The 18138-nt window shown below is 39.7% G+C and overlaps 1 protein-coding gene across 2 annotated transcripts in view; it reads left to right on the top strand.

Annotated features, from left to right (window-relative positions):
• The window catches only part of PARD3B (par-3 family cell polarity regulator beta), a 2175158-nt gene that overhangs the window by 128529 nt on the left and 2028491 nt on the right, over window positions 1-18138 (top strand). For both annotated transcript variants that reach the window (XM_030209894.1, XM_030209893.1), the window contains exon 2: window positions 3569-3670. In XM_030209894.1, the coding sequence (XP_030065754.1) occupies window positions 3569-3670 (102 nt within the window). The remainder of the gene's footprint in view (window positions 1-3568; window positions 3671-18138) is intronic.

Raw genomic sequence — 18138 nt, 5'->3', positions numbered from 1 at the left:
TTTAGATCTACTCAGTTTTGAAGGGGGGGATCCATTCATTGAAGAGAGAGAAGAAATTAAGACAAAAGTTCAAATTCAGTTTTATGATATACAAATACAGAAGCACATCAAAGCTGTGGTAGTTCTCTTTGCCGTTTGCTGTCAGCCTTGATACTTAGGAAAGCTATTTCAGACCCCGAGGTTCCTTATAGTTAACCCATTTCTAATCTCCTTTTAGTGGCAGAGGTAATAGAGAAGGCAGATTTAGAACAATAACAGTTTTGAGGATAAGGACTAGACCTTTATTAATATGGCTTTCATAGGAACATAGGGGGTCTTTTGCTAAAGTGTGTTAAGTGTTGGCACTTACTGTGCCTTAATGTGAAAACTTGATACACGGTAAGTTCAAAGACATTGTGGTAACTCAGCATGTTTGCAGTTGCTGTGTAGAAACAGCAATTTGTATGTTCTAACTCTGATTACATTTAATGTGGATGTACTTAGTTCCTCCTGTTGAGGAGGTGCTAAGTGAACATGTGTTAATTGCACAAGTGACAGTGCATGATATGTATCCCATGCTACCTGTAGTAAGCTACTCATGCACTTCCTATTTCCTGCTCCTTAACACAAAATGCACTTACCCCCCCACCCCCCAATTCTGAATATGGCACCTGAAAATCTGCGTGGAAACTGAAACGTATTCTATAAAAATTCATATAACTTAATTGGTTAACTAGTTAATCATTGCTGTTAATTGGATGTTAGCAAGCAATTATCAGCACTAAATAGTCATTAATTGAGATTTATGTGCACAACTCACTAATGTGGTGTGCCTAAATTCTAAGTTGCATAGATTAAAAAGGGGCATGGGCATCTTTTTAAAATCTTATTGCATTATTATAGAATATACCCGATCTGAACCTAATTTAGGTGTTGGGATTTACACCAAGTAAAATGTGGCCGAAATGGACACAACCCACTCGGCATATTCTATATACCAGAAATTTAAGTCTATTCTATAAAATTTTAGAAAATCCGCCGAGGTGTAATCTTTTTTTCTGTGTGGATTTTTCAGGCACCATATATAGAATCGAGTCCTTAATGTGTGAATTAGTGTGCAGTAACTGCTAAGCCACAGCAGAAACAGTGTTCTTGTATGGTAGCAGGTAACATTCTAATTTGTGCATTAAGGGCTAGATTTAGTAAATGGTACTCAAACTTGGTGCTGAATGATATTCTATGCACTCTGGGATGGGTGTCCTTTATAGAATAGCACATAGTGCCGGAATTCATGCCTAACCTTTGGCGTGAGCATTTACACCAAGTGAAACCAGGTGTGAATTCCAGCATGCAAGTTGGTGCGGATCCCCCAAATTCTATAACACTGTGAGCATTTTAAGGGAACACCCCTGACTCACCCATATCCCTCCCATTGTTACGCCGCCTTTTCAAATCACGTGGAAACGCTTAGGCGCTATTCTAGAACTGGGCGAATAAATGTGGTTCCGTGCCGATCTGCTGTTTTGCGGCCATTTCAGTGCCTTGCTTCCGTTATAAAACTAGGTGCCATATATGGAATTCCCTAGTAACTGCTTAATGCACTCTAGTAAAAGACCCTCATTGAAAACAACAGTAGACAAAAAACATATGGCTTATCTGGTCTGCCTGTCTACACCAGCTTGTCTACACATATCATATCACTGAGACTCTTATCAGTGCTCAATCGTTTTATTCAAGGCTTTTCCAAGCCATGTTTTTCTGTAGCTTTTGACATAATCGACCACTTGGTTTTACTGCAGAGACTGCAAAAATTGAGATTGGCTTCAGGGTTTGTTTTTGTTTTTTTTTTTAGAGTGGTTGCGATATCTACCTGCAGGCAGAATGCTGCAGGTCAGATTGGCCAACACTGTTTTAGAATGGTGGAATTTATGTACTGGGATTCCTTAAGTGTCTCGCCCACTATGCTTTTTAATACACATACATGACTCTTTTTTTTTTTGTGGTAACAAAATGGCTGTTTTATAATGAACAGATATTCTGGAAGAACAGAGGTTCTATGTGGATGGTGTTAAGATTCTTATTTCAAAGCAAGTGCATTACCAAGGTGGTATCCTGGATGAGACTTTAAATTTTAGATCCTAAATGAGGAGTGTAACCAATGTGTGTGTTCATAAATTGCAACCAGAGTGTGAATTAAAACCATTACTTGATGTGTCAGCCTTTTGCCCTGTGCTACAGGCATTGATTGCTCCAATACTGGATTATTGTAGTTCACTATTATGTCTGTCTTCTAGTTACCATGTTAAAGGCAATGCAGCTTGGCTTGTGACTGAATATCCAAAGAGAAAGCTCATTACATTCCCTCTTTCATCTTTGCATTGGCTACCAATTAGAAACCATGTGCACTTTAAAATGCTAATAATAACCTTCAAGGCATCTTGTTTATGGGTAGTAGTTTCCTTTCATCAGCCATGGTGTTTTCTAGGATCAGTAGGGTCAAGTCTTTCTTGTTGCTGAGCCCATTGGTAAAGCTCCATTTAGTCTTTCTAGTGCTAGGGCTTTAGCAATTGCTTGTGTACTATTATGGGATGCTTTATTGAAGTGTCCTTTTTATGCAGCTGTCTACCGAGGGAGTTTAACGCTGTTTTAGGATTACTTGAGTTTGTATTTATGTGGTCCTATTTGTAGTTATGCCTAACTGTATTTTATGAAATCTGTTTTTTAAATTCTGTTTAGAATATGAGATGGTTAGTTTTATAAATTATTTTAAATAAATAAAATACAGTAGCCTTGGTGCTTTCCTGTCTCTGCTTTTCCACAGTGAATTTTCTACTACTGCACCCTCTGCTTTTCTGGCTTCAACTGCACAAACATCTGACTGTCATAGGCAGGACTGACCAGGTAGACTGGGCTGATTGGCCTTTCTGTAGTCACCTACTATATCAGTGCTTCTCAACCCAGTCCTTGGGGCACACCAAGCCAATTGGGTTTTCACAATGAATATGCATGAAAACCCAATGCATAAGCATGAAATAAATTTGCACTCGCTCGCTGCCTCCTTAGAATGTGAATCTATCTCATGAATATTTATTGTGGGTGTCCTGAAAACCTAAGGACTGAGTTGAGAAGCACTTACTATATGTTACTATATCTAGAAATTCCCCATTATAATGGCAGCCTAATCATTATACCTGCATGGCCTTTGGGTCCTTTCCAGACAATCCACAGAAGCTTATCTGCTTCTTGCTTACCTAGTACTTCTTGGTTTTTGCTTGGACCCTATGATATAAAACTACTTCTTTTCCAACTTTTTTAAACCTATCCTATTCTTTGAGAAAAATCTTGATATGTTAACTTCCCATCACTGTACCATGATTCACTAGTTTGCCATCAGTTGTGATATTTTTACATATTTCTTCCAACTATTGTGTAGTTTGTGTTTGGCAGAATTCAGTAGATTACCATAAACAACTTAAATTTTAAAAGAAAATTATAATATACCTTTGTAAACTTGATTGATAGCCTTGCAAAACAAAATTTGCATTTTAAAACCTGAATAGAGTTTTTGTTTTTTGTTTTTTAAATAAAGGAAGCTGGATACTGGGTAAAGATTCGCCACCTTGAATATACAGATGGGGGGATACTGGATCCAGATGATGTGCTGGCAGATGTGGTAGAAGACAAAGACAAGGTACTGTGTATAGATACATTTGCCATCTTGAGTACTTTTTGGTATTTTGCAGATATTAATATTTATATGACTTGTGCAAGTTATAGATAAAGCAGTCAAATTCTTTACCTTCTCAGCATCACTACAGAAGTATCGACACTTCCAGTAGCTTCACTGTCATGAATGCTGCAGACCCATAAAAGATCTCACTTGGTATCTATCAGTTGCAGAACCTAGTTTGGAGAATAGGATTAACAGTAGCTGCCATTCATTTTGAGCTACAGAAGAAATGTGCCTGAATGCTTGATGTGGTTCTTTTATATTTTCCTCACCTGATGGCATTTACTGGAATAATCAAGATTCAGAAAGTGCATTTCTAAATTAAGGTGCTATATTCACTTTGTATGAACTTTAAGCTTTCACACACTCAATTGTTTTTAAGTTCAATCTGCAAATGATAGGGGAAATTAGTTCCAAGCAACTTTGCAGGTCCAGTGTACCTTAGATGTATCTCAAAACTGTTCAGGTTGTTTTTGTAAGTAAATATTGTATGGGTAATGTGAAACCACTTACAATAATTTTTTCCCTTTGCTTAAGGAAGTATCAGAAGAACAGAATAAGAAGTTTAGAAACCTGTAGTACAGGATTCTGCTCCGCTGGCAGAGAACCAGCATGCTAAGCCAGTATTTAACTGTATGAAGGTTCTTAACAGGCTCCTCGTATCATTATACTACTGTTGGTTCTGGTTCTGTGCAGCAGGGCCGTGCCTAGGGTCTCTGGCGCCCCCCTGCAGACTATCAGTTGGCGCCCCCCCCCCCCCCGGTGAAAATGATCAGGCCCCCCCCCCCCCCCCCCGGTGAAAATGATCGCTCACCACTTGCTACACTGACAGGAATTGTCAGCAATATTCTTAGAAACAAATTGCTATACATTGCAAAATAAGATAGCAGATGTAAATTCTCAAAGTGGACATATTCCAAACGCTAAAATGAAAATAAAATGATTTTTTTCTACCTTTGTTGTCTGGTGACTTTCTTTTTCCGATCATGCTGGCCCAGTATCTGAGTCTGCTGCTATCTGTCCTCAACTCCATTTCCATGGCTTCCTTTCCATTTATTTCTTTACTTTCCTCCTTTCTTCTTCATTTCTTGCTCTATATCCATTTCCAGCAATTTCTTCTCTCTCCCTGGGTCCTATCCTCCCATCCACGTCCATCCTTGTCCCTCTCTGCCCTTCCCTCCTCCATCCATAGCCAGCAATCCTCCTCTCTCCCCTCGCCTCCATTTCCAGCAAATTGTCCTCTCCCTGGGCCCCCATGTCCATCCTTGTCCCTCTCTGCCCTTCCTTCCTCCATCCATAGCCAGCAATCCTCCGCTCTCCCCTCCCCTCCCCTCCATTTCCAGCAATTTGTCCTCTCCCTGGGCCCCCATGTCCATCCTTGTCCCTCTCTGCCCTTCCCTGCTGCATCCATAGCTAGCAATTTTCCTCTCTCCCCTCCCCTTCCAGCAATTTGTCCTCTCCCTGGGCCCTGCTGCTGCCCTCCCATCCATGCCTCTCTGCCCTCCCATCCATGCCTCTCTGCTCTTTCCTCCGTGCCCTGGGGCCTTTAAATCTTTTACTTCCGGTCGCAGCAGCGTCAGTGAAAGCGGAGTGCTGCCGATGTCTCCCTTCCCTTCGCGCTCTTGGTTCCCTCAGTGTCCGCCTTCTTCTGACGTCAGAAGAAGGCGGGACACTGAGGGAACCAATGAGTGCAAGGGAAGGGAGACGTCGGCAGCGCTTTCACTGAAGCTGCTGCGACCAGGTAAAAGATTTAAAGGCCTCGGCGGCGAGGGTAAGCACCGCGGTGGCGCCCTCCAGAGGTGGGCGCCCCCCTGCGGCGCTTACCCCGCTTACCGCATCGGCACGGCCCTGCTGTGCAGCTCCACTTGGCTGTACTAGAAAAAGATATTTGCATCCTTGGCTTCCTGCTATTACAATGGATTTCCTGGACTGTGGGGTTCTGGCTCTGCCAGGCCTTCTCTTCCTGCATTATTTCTGGACCTTTGTTTGTCCTCTTCACCAGCTTCTCCTCCTTTCTTGACGTTATTACTTGGCACAAGCCTTGGCTTGTATTGACTCTATTATCTGCTATCTGGATTCCATTCAAGATTTTAACTTTGGTATATTGTGTGTGTCAGATTTTCTCAGTTGCTTATGCCCTACTTGCCAGATTGGCTTTAGAATTGCCAAGTAGTTCTTTCATTTTGTGCTGTTAGACTTACCCTACCCTTCCATATTATTTTTGATTTGACTCCTCCTATCAACAGTTTAAACAGGGTCTTTAGAACTTTTCTTTGAGAAGGCTTTTGGAACTCCATTCCATCAGACTTAGACGTGCAGAACTCTGTTAACTTGGAATATCTGAGACCAGTGGATTAAGCTTTTAGCTCTTTCCTATCCTATCATACTTATGACATTCTTTTCTTGATTAAGTGACTGTATTTTAGTATGATTGTAAACTGCACAGATGGCTACGATGTGCAGTATATCAAGCTTTAATAAACTTGGAAGCTTGCTGAATTGAAGCTGTAGTTAGGGTAGTGCTGCCTGCTTCTTCCTTTGGCTTCTTATTCCTCAGACGTAACCTAATAACAGTCATAACTGTTGTTTCTTACCATCTTCCTTTATCTTAAAAGGTATAGGATTTTATCATTATTACTGGATCTAATTGCCTATATTTTGGCTTTGATTTTTGCCCCTTATTGATACCTTTATTCTGTTCATGTAAAGATTTTTCACATTGTAATAATGGTCATGGTTTTGCATTTCACAGAAATGTAATACGCACTATTTTCTTATCACAGATGATGATTTTAAAATACAAATCACATTTTCCTTAGTCTCTTTGTAGTTGAAGAAATTGTGTTCCTTTCTGGAGGACGAGAAAGAATAGAAGAAAGGAAGTGAGGAAAAAAGAATGAAAGTGAGACCGAGGAGGAATTGAAATGGAGAAGAGCAGTAATAAGAAATATCCAGACATTATTTAAAGGAAATAGTTTAATTTATGCAATTTTTATGCCAATATGCCTATGGAATCCTTCACAATTTTGCCATAGTTTTTATGACCATTTTCAAAGACCATGAGCTGTTTAAAAATAAATTAAAAACTAGGACCTTGCATTTCAAAATAACCTAGCAGTGGTGATGGAAGGGAGAGAATGAAGATTGGCTAAAGTGGTATATTTTCTTTATTCTAAAATGAAAAGAAAAGGATAATAAAGTATACAATAATACCACTAAAACATTTTCCAGGTACATCCGCAAGTCCACATAACAGAGTAAAGAAAGTAAGGAATCCTTTTACTAAGCTGCGGTAAAAAGTGGCCTTAGCATACCCATGCTCTTGTGTAGGTCTTTCTTGCATGCTAAGACCGTTTTTACTGCAGTTGGAAAATTGCTGATTTTTTTTCCATTTGCCCATTTAGCACTGATCTTTCATGTTCAGCTTCCTTTATTTTCTCTGCCTCCTCAAATCTATCATGTTTTCTTTTCTCTTCCCTTTATGTGTGGCCTGTGTCCCCTCTTCCCTTCCCTTTATGTGCGGCCTGTCTCCCCTCTTCCCTTCCTTTTATGTGCGGCATTTCACTCATTTTCCTCTGTGGTATTGTCTGCTCCTTTCCCCACAGGTCCTGGCACCTCTTTCTCTTTCTATGCCCTCCCTGTTCCCTAACTGCCCTCCTTGTCCAGCACCGCTCTCCGTTCTTGCCCCTCATGCAGAAACTCTCTCTCTCTTTGCCCCCCCCCCCAACCGATGCAGCACCTCTCTCCCTCCTTTCTACCCCCTTTCCCGGGGGAGTGCGAGAATGAGGGAAGCAGTTCTGTATGGGGGGCAAGGAAGGAGAGCAGTGCTGCATCTCTCTCTCTCTTTGCTGCCCCCCCGATACAGCACTGCTCTCCCTCCTTGCCCCCCATGCAGACCTTCTCCCCTCATTCTCAAAATGGCCCCGGTCCAGCACCTCTCCCTCATTGTCACACTCCCCCAGCCCCAGTCCAGCACCGCTCCCTTATTCTCAAACTCCCCACCTTCGCTTCCCACCTTTGAACTTGTCTTTGAGGTTGCCCGCAACAGCGTCTCTTCTCTTCTCCAGCGTCCCCCCCCCCCCCTTTACGAAGCAATTTCCTGTTTTTTGCTGGCAGAGCGGGATGCAGCTGAGGGATAGAAGTTGTGTCAGAGGGGGCGAGGTGCTGAAGATGGAAAGCCGTGGGGGACCTAAAGTATGAGTTTGAAGGTAGGATGGGCTGGGGCAGTTTGAGATTGAGGGTAGAGTTGCCTGATCACAGACGGGGAGGAGAGGGGGCAATATGCTTGAATTGGGAAGAGTGAAAGAAATGGCAGACCACAGGGAGAGAACTGGTCCTTGAATACGTGTGAAGAGGGATGCTCAGCGTACAAAGGCAACCAGAAAAGTGGAGGGAATTCCCACGGGATCTCTGTATTAGAAAAAAAAAGTGCCAGGGTATTATAAACTGCTATGCTGGAATTTCCAAATGGTGGTATTTCAAATTTTTGAATAAACTGTAAACTGTAGCCCCTATACCAAGTGTTAATGGTCTCAGGGCAAAAAATTGTTTTCTTCATGCCTGTGTAGCTCACGAGACATCTGGGAAAACTTCTACCGTTTGCCATAAAAGTGTTTTCTTAACCTTGAAGCAACCCCAAAAAGCCAGTTAATATATCCCACTCTGACACAGAAATGATCAATAAAATCTACCTAGTTGAGATAATTTCCTGAGAGTCCTCGGGGAAATGGTCTTAGGCCCACACTTTCTGCAGCACTGGACCCTTGAGCATCACCTGAGGAAACAAATTTTCTAAATGTGAATGCGAAAAGTTTAAAAAACTAAGAATTTTAAAAGAAACTTGTTAGAGGCATAAACTCATAATTAAAAATGTTTTTAATTACTTTTGAAGCAAGAATTCTGTAAAGGAGTCAGACCTCTGGACATTCAAGGAAGTACTCGGAAAACAAGGGTGTCATAGATAATTTGTATTCTGTGTGTTTTTTTTTTTTTTTTTTGAAGTGAGAAGGATGTCAAGAAGCTACCCATACAGAAAATACTCTTTGATTCAGAAAAACTGAAAGGAATCACGGTGAAAATCAAGGTATAATAGAGAAAACTGACAAATTAAAGCGTAACAAATCACCAGTACTAGACATATACACCCCTCACTGTCCTACTGTTTTGAAAGAACTAAAAAATTAAATTGCAGAGGTATTTCTAGTAATCTGTAACCTATCATTAAAATAGCTGCAGAATATGAGGATTGGAGGGTGGCCATTGTAATGCTAATTGCTGAAAGAAAAGCTACAGGGTGATTGAGAAACTACAGGCCACTGAGTGAGATGTCACCTTTAAGCAAAATTTTAGATGCTATATTGAAGAACAGATCCCTAACTATATGGATAAACATGGATTTATTCATTTATTTAGCTTGTTGTTTATTTATTAGGACTTACTTACCACCTTTTTGAAGGAATTCTAGGTGTTTTACAGATTAAAATGGGCATAAATATAAACAAATACAAAACACAAAATGCCCCCTTCAGATCTGAGGATTAGTACCCATCTCATCCAGCCAATAGTTTTCTACTTTACCCCACTTAACCCATCATATGATAAAGTAGTCTCCTGGTGAAGCCCCAAAGGTAACAGGTTGCACAATTAAGGGGCGATTACTGAGAGCTGAGATTCTGTAATGCTCTAGCCAGCCACCTGAACCATACACACTTCTACTTGATAAGCCGCAAGCTGATTCTTCAAATAGGTAGATCCAAAATTAGCTGAGGGGAGATATGATAGGGGTCTATAAAATGAGTGAAGTGGCATGGGTAGACATGAATCGCTTGTTTTCTCTTTCCAAAAATACTGGGACTAGGGAGCATGTGATGAAGCTTCAAAGTAGTAAATTTAAAACAAATCTGAGAAAATACACTCAAAGTGTAATTAAACTCTGAAATTTGCTGCCAGAGAATGTGATGAAAGCAGCTTAACGGGGTTTAAAAAAGGTTTGGATAACTTCCTAAAAGAAAAGTTCATAAACCATTATTAAGATGGATGGGAAAAATCCACTGCGTATTCTCTTTTGGGATTTTGCCAGTTACTTGTAACCTGGATTGGCCACTGTTGGAAACAGGATGCTGGACTTTGTGGACCTTCGGTTTGTTTTCCAAACTACTAGAACTTAACCACTCAACAAATGAACATTAATCTCAATCTGTAGTGGTTACTTAATAATACTGTGTAACTTCACCTTTTGAATATTTTTAAATTTTTAATTACTTTTTTTTTTTTTTTTAGCTTTTTAAGGTTATATTGTTCACAACTGGATTTTTCAAAACTAAGTAGATGAGGGAAAATGCCTCTGTTAGTCAGCGGTCTGAACTTTTTTGTCTTAACAGATTCGCTGAACAGCCACTCTTCATTGGCAAAAAAAACCTCTATTTCCTTATGTCTTTCTCTTTATATTTCTTTGTCTATTCGGGCTTCATCAGGGAAATCTTTCCGTTGTAGCTCTGTCAGCCAATTGTATACTGTTTAAGCTATACTTCCATTGTTATCTATAAAATAAAAAAACTCTACATCATCAATTTCACTACATCAATCTGTACTCAGTAATGTAACGCCAATTCAATTCAATTGCACTCTATTATTGTGCTGCAAAGCTAAACCCATTCGAAATGCTTACTTGCATGATAAATTCTACTTTCTCAGTCTGCTGTTGCAACCAACCAAAATGGTACCCAGCTTTTAAAGTAAACGCTCATTAATTCAGTGACATCATTTGTCCTTTTAAAATTTAAAGGAATGCTGCCCATTGAATTACCGTGTGTAAGCCTTTTGGCTCCAAAGATTGTAACTTAAAGATCCAACGCTGCTCAAGTTGGAGAAGACATTTTGCTTGGTCCCCTCCTCTGATGTGTGGATGTACTTAGTCGATGGCAAAACATTGGAAGTGTATAAACTCATGTTTTGTTAAATTGCAATGTGCTACTAGTGGGGGCCCTATTTTCGATGTTTTTATACATGATTTATGTTCTAACAACCTTGTATGTAACTTTCCCCACGTAAATCTTGTTGCAAGGGCACTTCAAAATATACACAACAAAACTTGAAGTACAATCTGTGTTGGATTTGATGCGATACTCCTGTTGGTCAATGGGATTTATAAATTCCTTACATTCAATTGTGATTGTGCAGGTGCTACATCTACCACATTTTGAATGCCCTTGTACAAGATCAGCTGGACTTAAAATCTCTTTTAAATTTCGTCCTCACAAGAATGTTATACGTAAGTTACTATGATGAAATAATGGATGGGTTTTTACAATGTCCCAATTCCTCTTGATGATAATACCGACCATTTCCCATTCCTTAGTATATTGTAACACAAAAATTTCCATCATGTTGACCTTCAGTTTGTCCCAGTATGGCAACTCTTATGTTCTAACGTAAATTTTGGCCTTTCCCAAACTGACAGCCAATTTAAGTACAGAAGCAATGATGTAACACTTACCCTACTTGAACTCCCATCCCTACTCATGGAGCAATATTTTGAAAAATCTGTAACTTCACGAACTTCAGGGCACACCAACATAAAGAGAATTAAAATGATCAATGGCAAGTAACAATAGACCTTGCATAAGAGTGCTCTGTGCAGAAAAATGCAAGGAAAGCCTTAGCTGGTAAACTAGCCTTACCTCTGCGTAAGCATTGTTTATCTTCTGATTTCACTAGCATTTCCACTGGAAAAATAGATTCAAACCTAACCCTCGGACTGGTCCCCTTAGATCTGTAGTCTTTATTAATGTATTTATTTGGGGCCACTATGGATCCAACCAACTGAAGGTGTAGCATGATATGAGTTTAATTGTCAGAGTTATTGATTTTGCTGGATCAGATACAAATGTATATATAAAATATATACAGCTGCAAAGACTTTACTTTCACCTCCCCCCCCCCCCCCCCCCCCCCCATGGAAAGTACTGATAACAAAAGCTAGCTGGGTAGATACCTAAGTCCATCAACATATCTCCAAAGAACAAAAATCTGAAGATGAACAGTAATCACAGAGACAGTGAAACTCCACCTATTCTCAGACAATGACTCAGACTGAAAAGCCCATCTACCTATCTAATCAGACAAAAGAAGCCCACTTCCTCCGACAAAGACTCTTGTAATCCTGTCAGATTCCTTATGGATGTGTATATCACAGCAGATGTCCAGACAGAGTCTTATGATGTCATTAAACATGTGACCAGTTACCATGCCGCATCTCAAACCCAGATGAAGCCAGTTCTCAGACACCCCACCTGACTTCAGCCTAGGGTCCAGCAAGAAACTATAAAAAGCCTGGAACATTCCAAGCTCACTCTCTTGGGATCTGGTTCTCTTCGCTCTTGACTCCCACCTCTCTGCTGGACTTCACACTCCCTGATAAGACTTTATCCAGGCTCCAACAACAACTCTGCAACAAAAGACTCAGCAAGGATCTCCTTCATCACTCCACCCAGCAGCCTCTATCGAAGTGAGTTACCATTATCCAACATAATTTATAATTCAGACCTTTTAATCTTGAAAAGCACATTTCCCTTGTGAAAGATTCTTAAAAACTGCCTCTCTTGTAGCATTATTACATTGCCTGTTTTGTAAATGTAAGTATTTAATTCCCCCTTTCTTACATATTTTTATTCTTATCGTATTACCTTATATGTAATTGGTGGAGAATACAATATAGAATAATATATTATTTATATATATAAAAGGCACCACCAACGTTCTAATGAAGCCTCACTTCCGTTTTGCATGGTGGTGTAGATATCCGGTTTCACGAATCACAGGCAGGAGTAGGGAAACATTAGCCAGCAAGCTCCGATCTGCTCCTCTCCTGCTGACTCTGCTGCCCGGGTTGCTCCCCCCCCCCCCCCCCGTATCGTCAGGGCATGGCTGAGGATCTCAAAGCACAGAACACCCTTCCTCTCTGCAGACATGGGGAGGGAGGGGGGGAAGCGGTGCTAGCGCCTGTTTCATTCCTTTCTGAAACGGGCCTTTAACACTAGTATTATATATATATTATCTAACAAAGGAGAGCCACCCAATATCTTCCCATGCTGACTAGCATGTGTCAGTGACATCCATACTTTCTAGTCTACCTTCAAACTTTGGGTGTCTTCAAGGAGGCGGATATTTCTAAATGCAGTCTCCTCTGTTATGAAATGTCTTGTCCTTCATATATACTGCTTTTCACCCCATTCACTATCTCCTTTGTGTCACAACTTTGAATAGAGAGAGAGTAGTGCAAAAAAACAAAACAGAACACAAACACAGTGGGGGCAGCATCAGAGGTCTCCAAGGGCCGCCATTGGCTCCCAGAGCTTGCACTGAAGAACACTGTGTTAGATGAACTCTCAACAAAACAGCTATCAACCTCAGACTTTCCTGTCCAGCTTTCTCTTTATTAACCACCAGACAGCTATTGCTCAGCCATACCACCACTTAAACAAGAAAAAAAACATTTTGATTCCTTCATGTATCCTCAGCATCACCTCTCGGTGGAACTACAATCTGAATGTTATCTGTATACATAGATGGCAGAAAGCCAAATGCTTCCAGTGAGTATAAAAAGATGTTTAAAGCAGGGGTGTTGGTGCAGATGCCTCAAGCATTCTACACTCTGGGGCAAACCTTACAGAGGTAACATTCCTCATCTGTACCTTTATAGTGATGCACAGCTCTGTAAAAGCATGTGCCAAGTCTAGCACACATCTTTACTCCTTGTTTTAAGGTGCTTTTTTATCAGTTTTTTTTAAATAAGTGATTTAACATATTGCTAGCTTTCTGCATTGGACACTTTTATTGTGTTTGTGTTTTTTGTTGTTTTTTTTTAGGATTGCTTTTCTGAGGTAGGCTAAGAAAACTGTAAGGCTGTTTATAGCTATTGTGCATGCTGTTTTAAATTCTTTATAATTTTTCAGTCTGTATTTTGTATTTCTTATCTCTTCATTACTTTCTATTCTTTAATTTTTTTTTTTTTTTGGGGGGGGGGCTGCATTTCTATTAAAAGCTGTAATTGTGATTAATCACATGAATAAAGGTATGTTATTTAGTTTTCTTCCCACTGCAGCTCCTGATGACTCTGGGCAATGGAGGGTTAAGTGACTAGTCCAGAGTCACAAGGAGCTGTAGTTGGGGAGGGGAGGGAGTAAGTAACAAACCTTTTAATTGTGTGATTAATCATGATTAAAATTTTAATCGAAATGCAGCCCTAATTTTTTTAATGTGAGTAATTTTTAGTGCAGTTGTTTTCTCGCGTTTTATTACGTAGAGCAATAGCTTATTTGGATAATATTTGACAAAGTCCCTTGTAAGACACCTGAGTTAGAAGACAAATGCCCCTTGTGGATTGGGAACACGATAAGAGGTAAGAATCCAGTCGGACTAAATAATTTTCTTCATGGACAAAAGATAAATGAAGCCTAGATGAAATTTAATGTGGGCAAGTGGAAAATGATGTATATGGGGAAGAATCTTAACTGTAGTTACATAATGCAGGATTTCTCATTAGTCTCCATCCAGGAAAATACCCAACTGACTAGGTTGGGGGCCAGTGGAGGTCTAGGGTCTGAGAGGGTTAGATTAACTATTGTTAACACACATTATTTTATGCTAATACAGTTTATTTCACATTCACGTGTGTTAAAACATGTAACACACTTTAACAAATCTAGCACTTAGTCATCAGGCTGTAACTTTCAATGAAGGGGCCAGAAAAAACATGCATCAGTGGACAAAGTTTGTTCTATGGGCCATAGATTGCCCAACTCTTTTGTAGACAGTAGATTGAAATTCTTAACTTGGTGTGTAGTGGTGGTCAAAAAAGCACGTAGAATGCTAGGAATTGTTAAGGAAGGAATAAAGAATGAAATAGAATAGTATAATGCCGCTGTATTGATTCATGGTGTGCGACTGCATGTATCTTGAGTACTGTGTATGGTTCTGGATGCAATAGATTTCCTGTGAAGAAAAGGCTCAAAAGATTAGGGCTGTTTAGGCTGAAGAAAAGATGGCCGAGAGGAGATATGATAGAGGTCTGTAAAATGAGTGATATGGAACAGGTAAATAGCAATGTTTGTTTAACCTTTCAAATAGTGCTTTAGGAGATACTCCATGAAACTAATAAGCAGTACATTTAAGACAAAAGAAAGTATTCTTTCATTCAGCATATAATTAAGCTGTGGAATTTGTTGCTGGAAGATGTGGTCAATGCAGTTAGTTTTAAAAGGGTTTAGGCAGGTTCCTAGAGGAAAAGTTCATAAACTGTTAGCCATGTAGGCTTGGGAAAGCTACTGCTTATCTCTGTGTTAAGCAACCAGGAATTGATGTATTTGTGACCTAGACTGATCATTATTTGAGTCAAGATAATAGGCTCATTAGACCTTTGGTCTGTCCCAATGTAGCACATCTTATGTTTTCATGAAAATTTGCAGACATCTTTCTCTTCTCGGAAGTCATTTGTGAATTGCTTGGGAGGAATATATAGTACTGTTGCATGTCTTAACGCTTCTTACGAAAAGTAGCTGAGTCATAATGCTGTGCTGTACTCTGTGTGTACAAAGGTCTGGTTTCAATTTCTGGGATAGTTCTTTTCCTCTTGTCAGTCAGTGTCCGCAGGGTTCTGCAATGAATTGCCATTTGTGGCTACTAGCCAAGAATTTTGGCCTGAGGACCACCAGAGCCAGTTGGGTTTTCAGAATGTCCACATTGAATATGCATGATATACATTTATCTATGCTGGGTCTTGCATGAAGGCAGATTTATTGCATGCACGCTCAATGTGGGCATCTTGAAATCCAGAAAACCCAGCTAGCTCTGAGGTCAGAAAGATGATTTTGAGAAGCCATAGCTTCAGGATTCTCAGCCCTACAGAAGCCAGTTTTAATTGATATGGAAGCCCATGGAAAAAGTGAGTGATTGGGTCAAAAGAGTTGTAAAGTGACTTATGTATTTACATTTTGTTTTTAAAGCTTATTTTATTCTCTCTAAACAGCTCCAGAATTGGGATAACCAAAATCAGGAAAGCATATAGGTTAACCTTACTTTTATTATTGCGGTAAATAGCAAAGTAATCATTAGCAAGCATTTTACCCCTGAAAGCCAAGAAGTGGAGAGAAAAAGGGGGAAGCACATTGTGTGCCTTTATTAGCTAAACTCTTTCAAATAATATTGAAGTGTGTGTTGTGTTTTTAGACTAGAATATATGTGATGATGGAAAGCTAGGGAAGCCATAAACAATCCAATATACTGTAAAGCTATGACTACATTAAAGCACTGTAAGGGTCAATATATAGTTAGTTGATACTTCTAATCAGTTTTCATATGAAGAGATTCAGTAGAGCAGAAAGGGTAATTCTAAATGATGTATCATTTATGAATGATTGTTAATGCCATGATGAAACAGATTATTTGCATTTAAGTTGCAAGGAGACAGTGCATCTCATTTAGTAAGCTTTTTTCCAATAGAGACGAAATAGGAGAAAGGTCTTAGTGAATCTGGCGCTATTTCACTATATCATCAACATATTGACTGTTTTAAAACAATAATATAGAGCTCTCTGTTTAAGCTCTGTATAAAGAAAATGAATTGAAAATTGATTTTTTTTAAATGCAGAAGCATCCTGCTAGGATTATGCTGATACCAGGAACACAGTATGCTATGTCATTACTCAAGACAGCCTACTTAATTTTTGAAAGTAGTTGAAATATGAACATTTTTTTCCAAAAGACAGTAACTGGTTTAAACCATGAATTTGATTCTGACTTTCATAGCTTTTGCATACTTTATAAAAGGAGAGATTAGATGTGCCTTAAATTTTCAGTAAGACATTTGGCCAGTTCTGATATCTGTAGCCTTGATTTTTCTATGTGGAGTTAGTATTGGAAGTACCAGAATGCACTGTGATCTGGTTTCAAAAATCAGGATTGCTCAAAAGTCTTGTTCCAAATACCGAGTTATTTCACATTCAAAATGTTGTGAGATTTGATTTTCTCTATTCATAGGATGGATATATTACACCACTGTTAATAAGTTTGCTAGAATTCGACTATCAAGCCTCTCAGATATTCAATTACAGCTTATGTTACAGTTTGTAAAATGTTGAAAGCTCATATTTTTTAAATTCCTGTACTAGACTAGATCATCTTCATTTAGCTTCCCAGGAATGTTCTGGCTTATTTTGTAATCCGCCTGAAACTCTAGAGGATATAGCAGAATAAAAGAACACATAGACATCTGTTGGTTACAGTAGAGATCCCTTAAATTGTTATGCAGGGGGACAATGAAGAATATTTTGAGTCACCAAGAAGACTGAATTAAAAACCTAACCTCGTATCTCCATGATATCCCTCCCTTCTCTGCCCCCAGCGTTTTTTATCTACTCCTTTGAAAGTTTGCAACAACTCCACATCTTCTTTACCTTTTTTTAGGCACCTTTCTCTTCCTTCTCCTCTTGCCACCAACAGAAAACCCATTCACCCTTCTTCTGCATTGCTGGTTACACTCAGGCGTGTAGCCCTCTATTGCTTCTTGCTTTTTCTGGCAATGGTATTGGCATAAATCTTCTTCAGTCCTTCACCTGTCCTGGCACATCATAACTCCAACAATGTTTTTTTTTGGTTTGTTTTTTGATTACCAACAAATTGTGCAGATAGTAGAATTTGACTACCTTTTTTTGTTGGGCTTCTTTCGTCGTGTTTGTCATTTTTCTTTTTGACTGCTGTCTGAATATTTTTGGTATTCTTTTCATTTTAACTTTTTTTTTCTCATGTGTCTTCTCGTTTCCATTACCTTAAAGTATCGTTTTCTTCTTCCCTGTCTTTTGTTGTTGCACACCTTTCCATCTCTGTTGTCTTTTTTTCCCTCTCCACCCCTCCCCATTCCTCTTTCCCCTTTGTTTGCTTTCCTTTCCCAATGCTTTCACTCTTTGGCGCTTGGGTTAATCTAAACCCTCTACTTTCTTGCCTCTGATTTTCAGCATTCCAATTTCCCCTATCTATCTTTTTCCTCTTTTAGCATCCTCACCAGACTAGTTCAAAATGTGTGAGTTATATCTGTCGACCAATTGATAGAGACAGAGAAGTAAAAGTGTCTTTTCCATAGCGTCCCACAGATCAATCCAGAGATGAGTGGGTTATGTCCCCCCACCAGCAGGTGGAGATAGAGAGAACTTCAGAGGTTTACTATATGTGGACATCTGCAGCCACTTCAACCTCAGTATTCTCTCTATCTCAGCAGGTGGATGGACATATCCTGTGCAGCTGTCTGGATGGATACTTGCTCCTAGCCTGTTCCCACAGGGTTAGTTGAGCTTGGGGGTCTTGGCGTTGTCTGGTCAGTGTGGGTTACACCTGGTGGTGCCAGGTCCCTCCCCTGCCCCCCTCCCCTGTCTCCTGAC

The sequence above is a fragment of the Microcaecilia unicolor genome, chromosome 7 (genome assembly GCF_901765095.1).
Source record: "Microcaecilia unicolor chromosome 7, aMicUni1.1, whole genome shotgun sequence".
Classification (NCBI taxonomy): Eukaryota; Metazoa; Chordata; class Amphibia; order Gymnophiona; family Siphonopidae; genus Microcaecilia; species Microcaecilia unicolor.
This window is presented reverse-complemented; position numbering and strand designations above follow the sequence as displayed.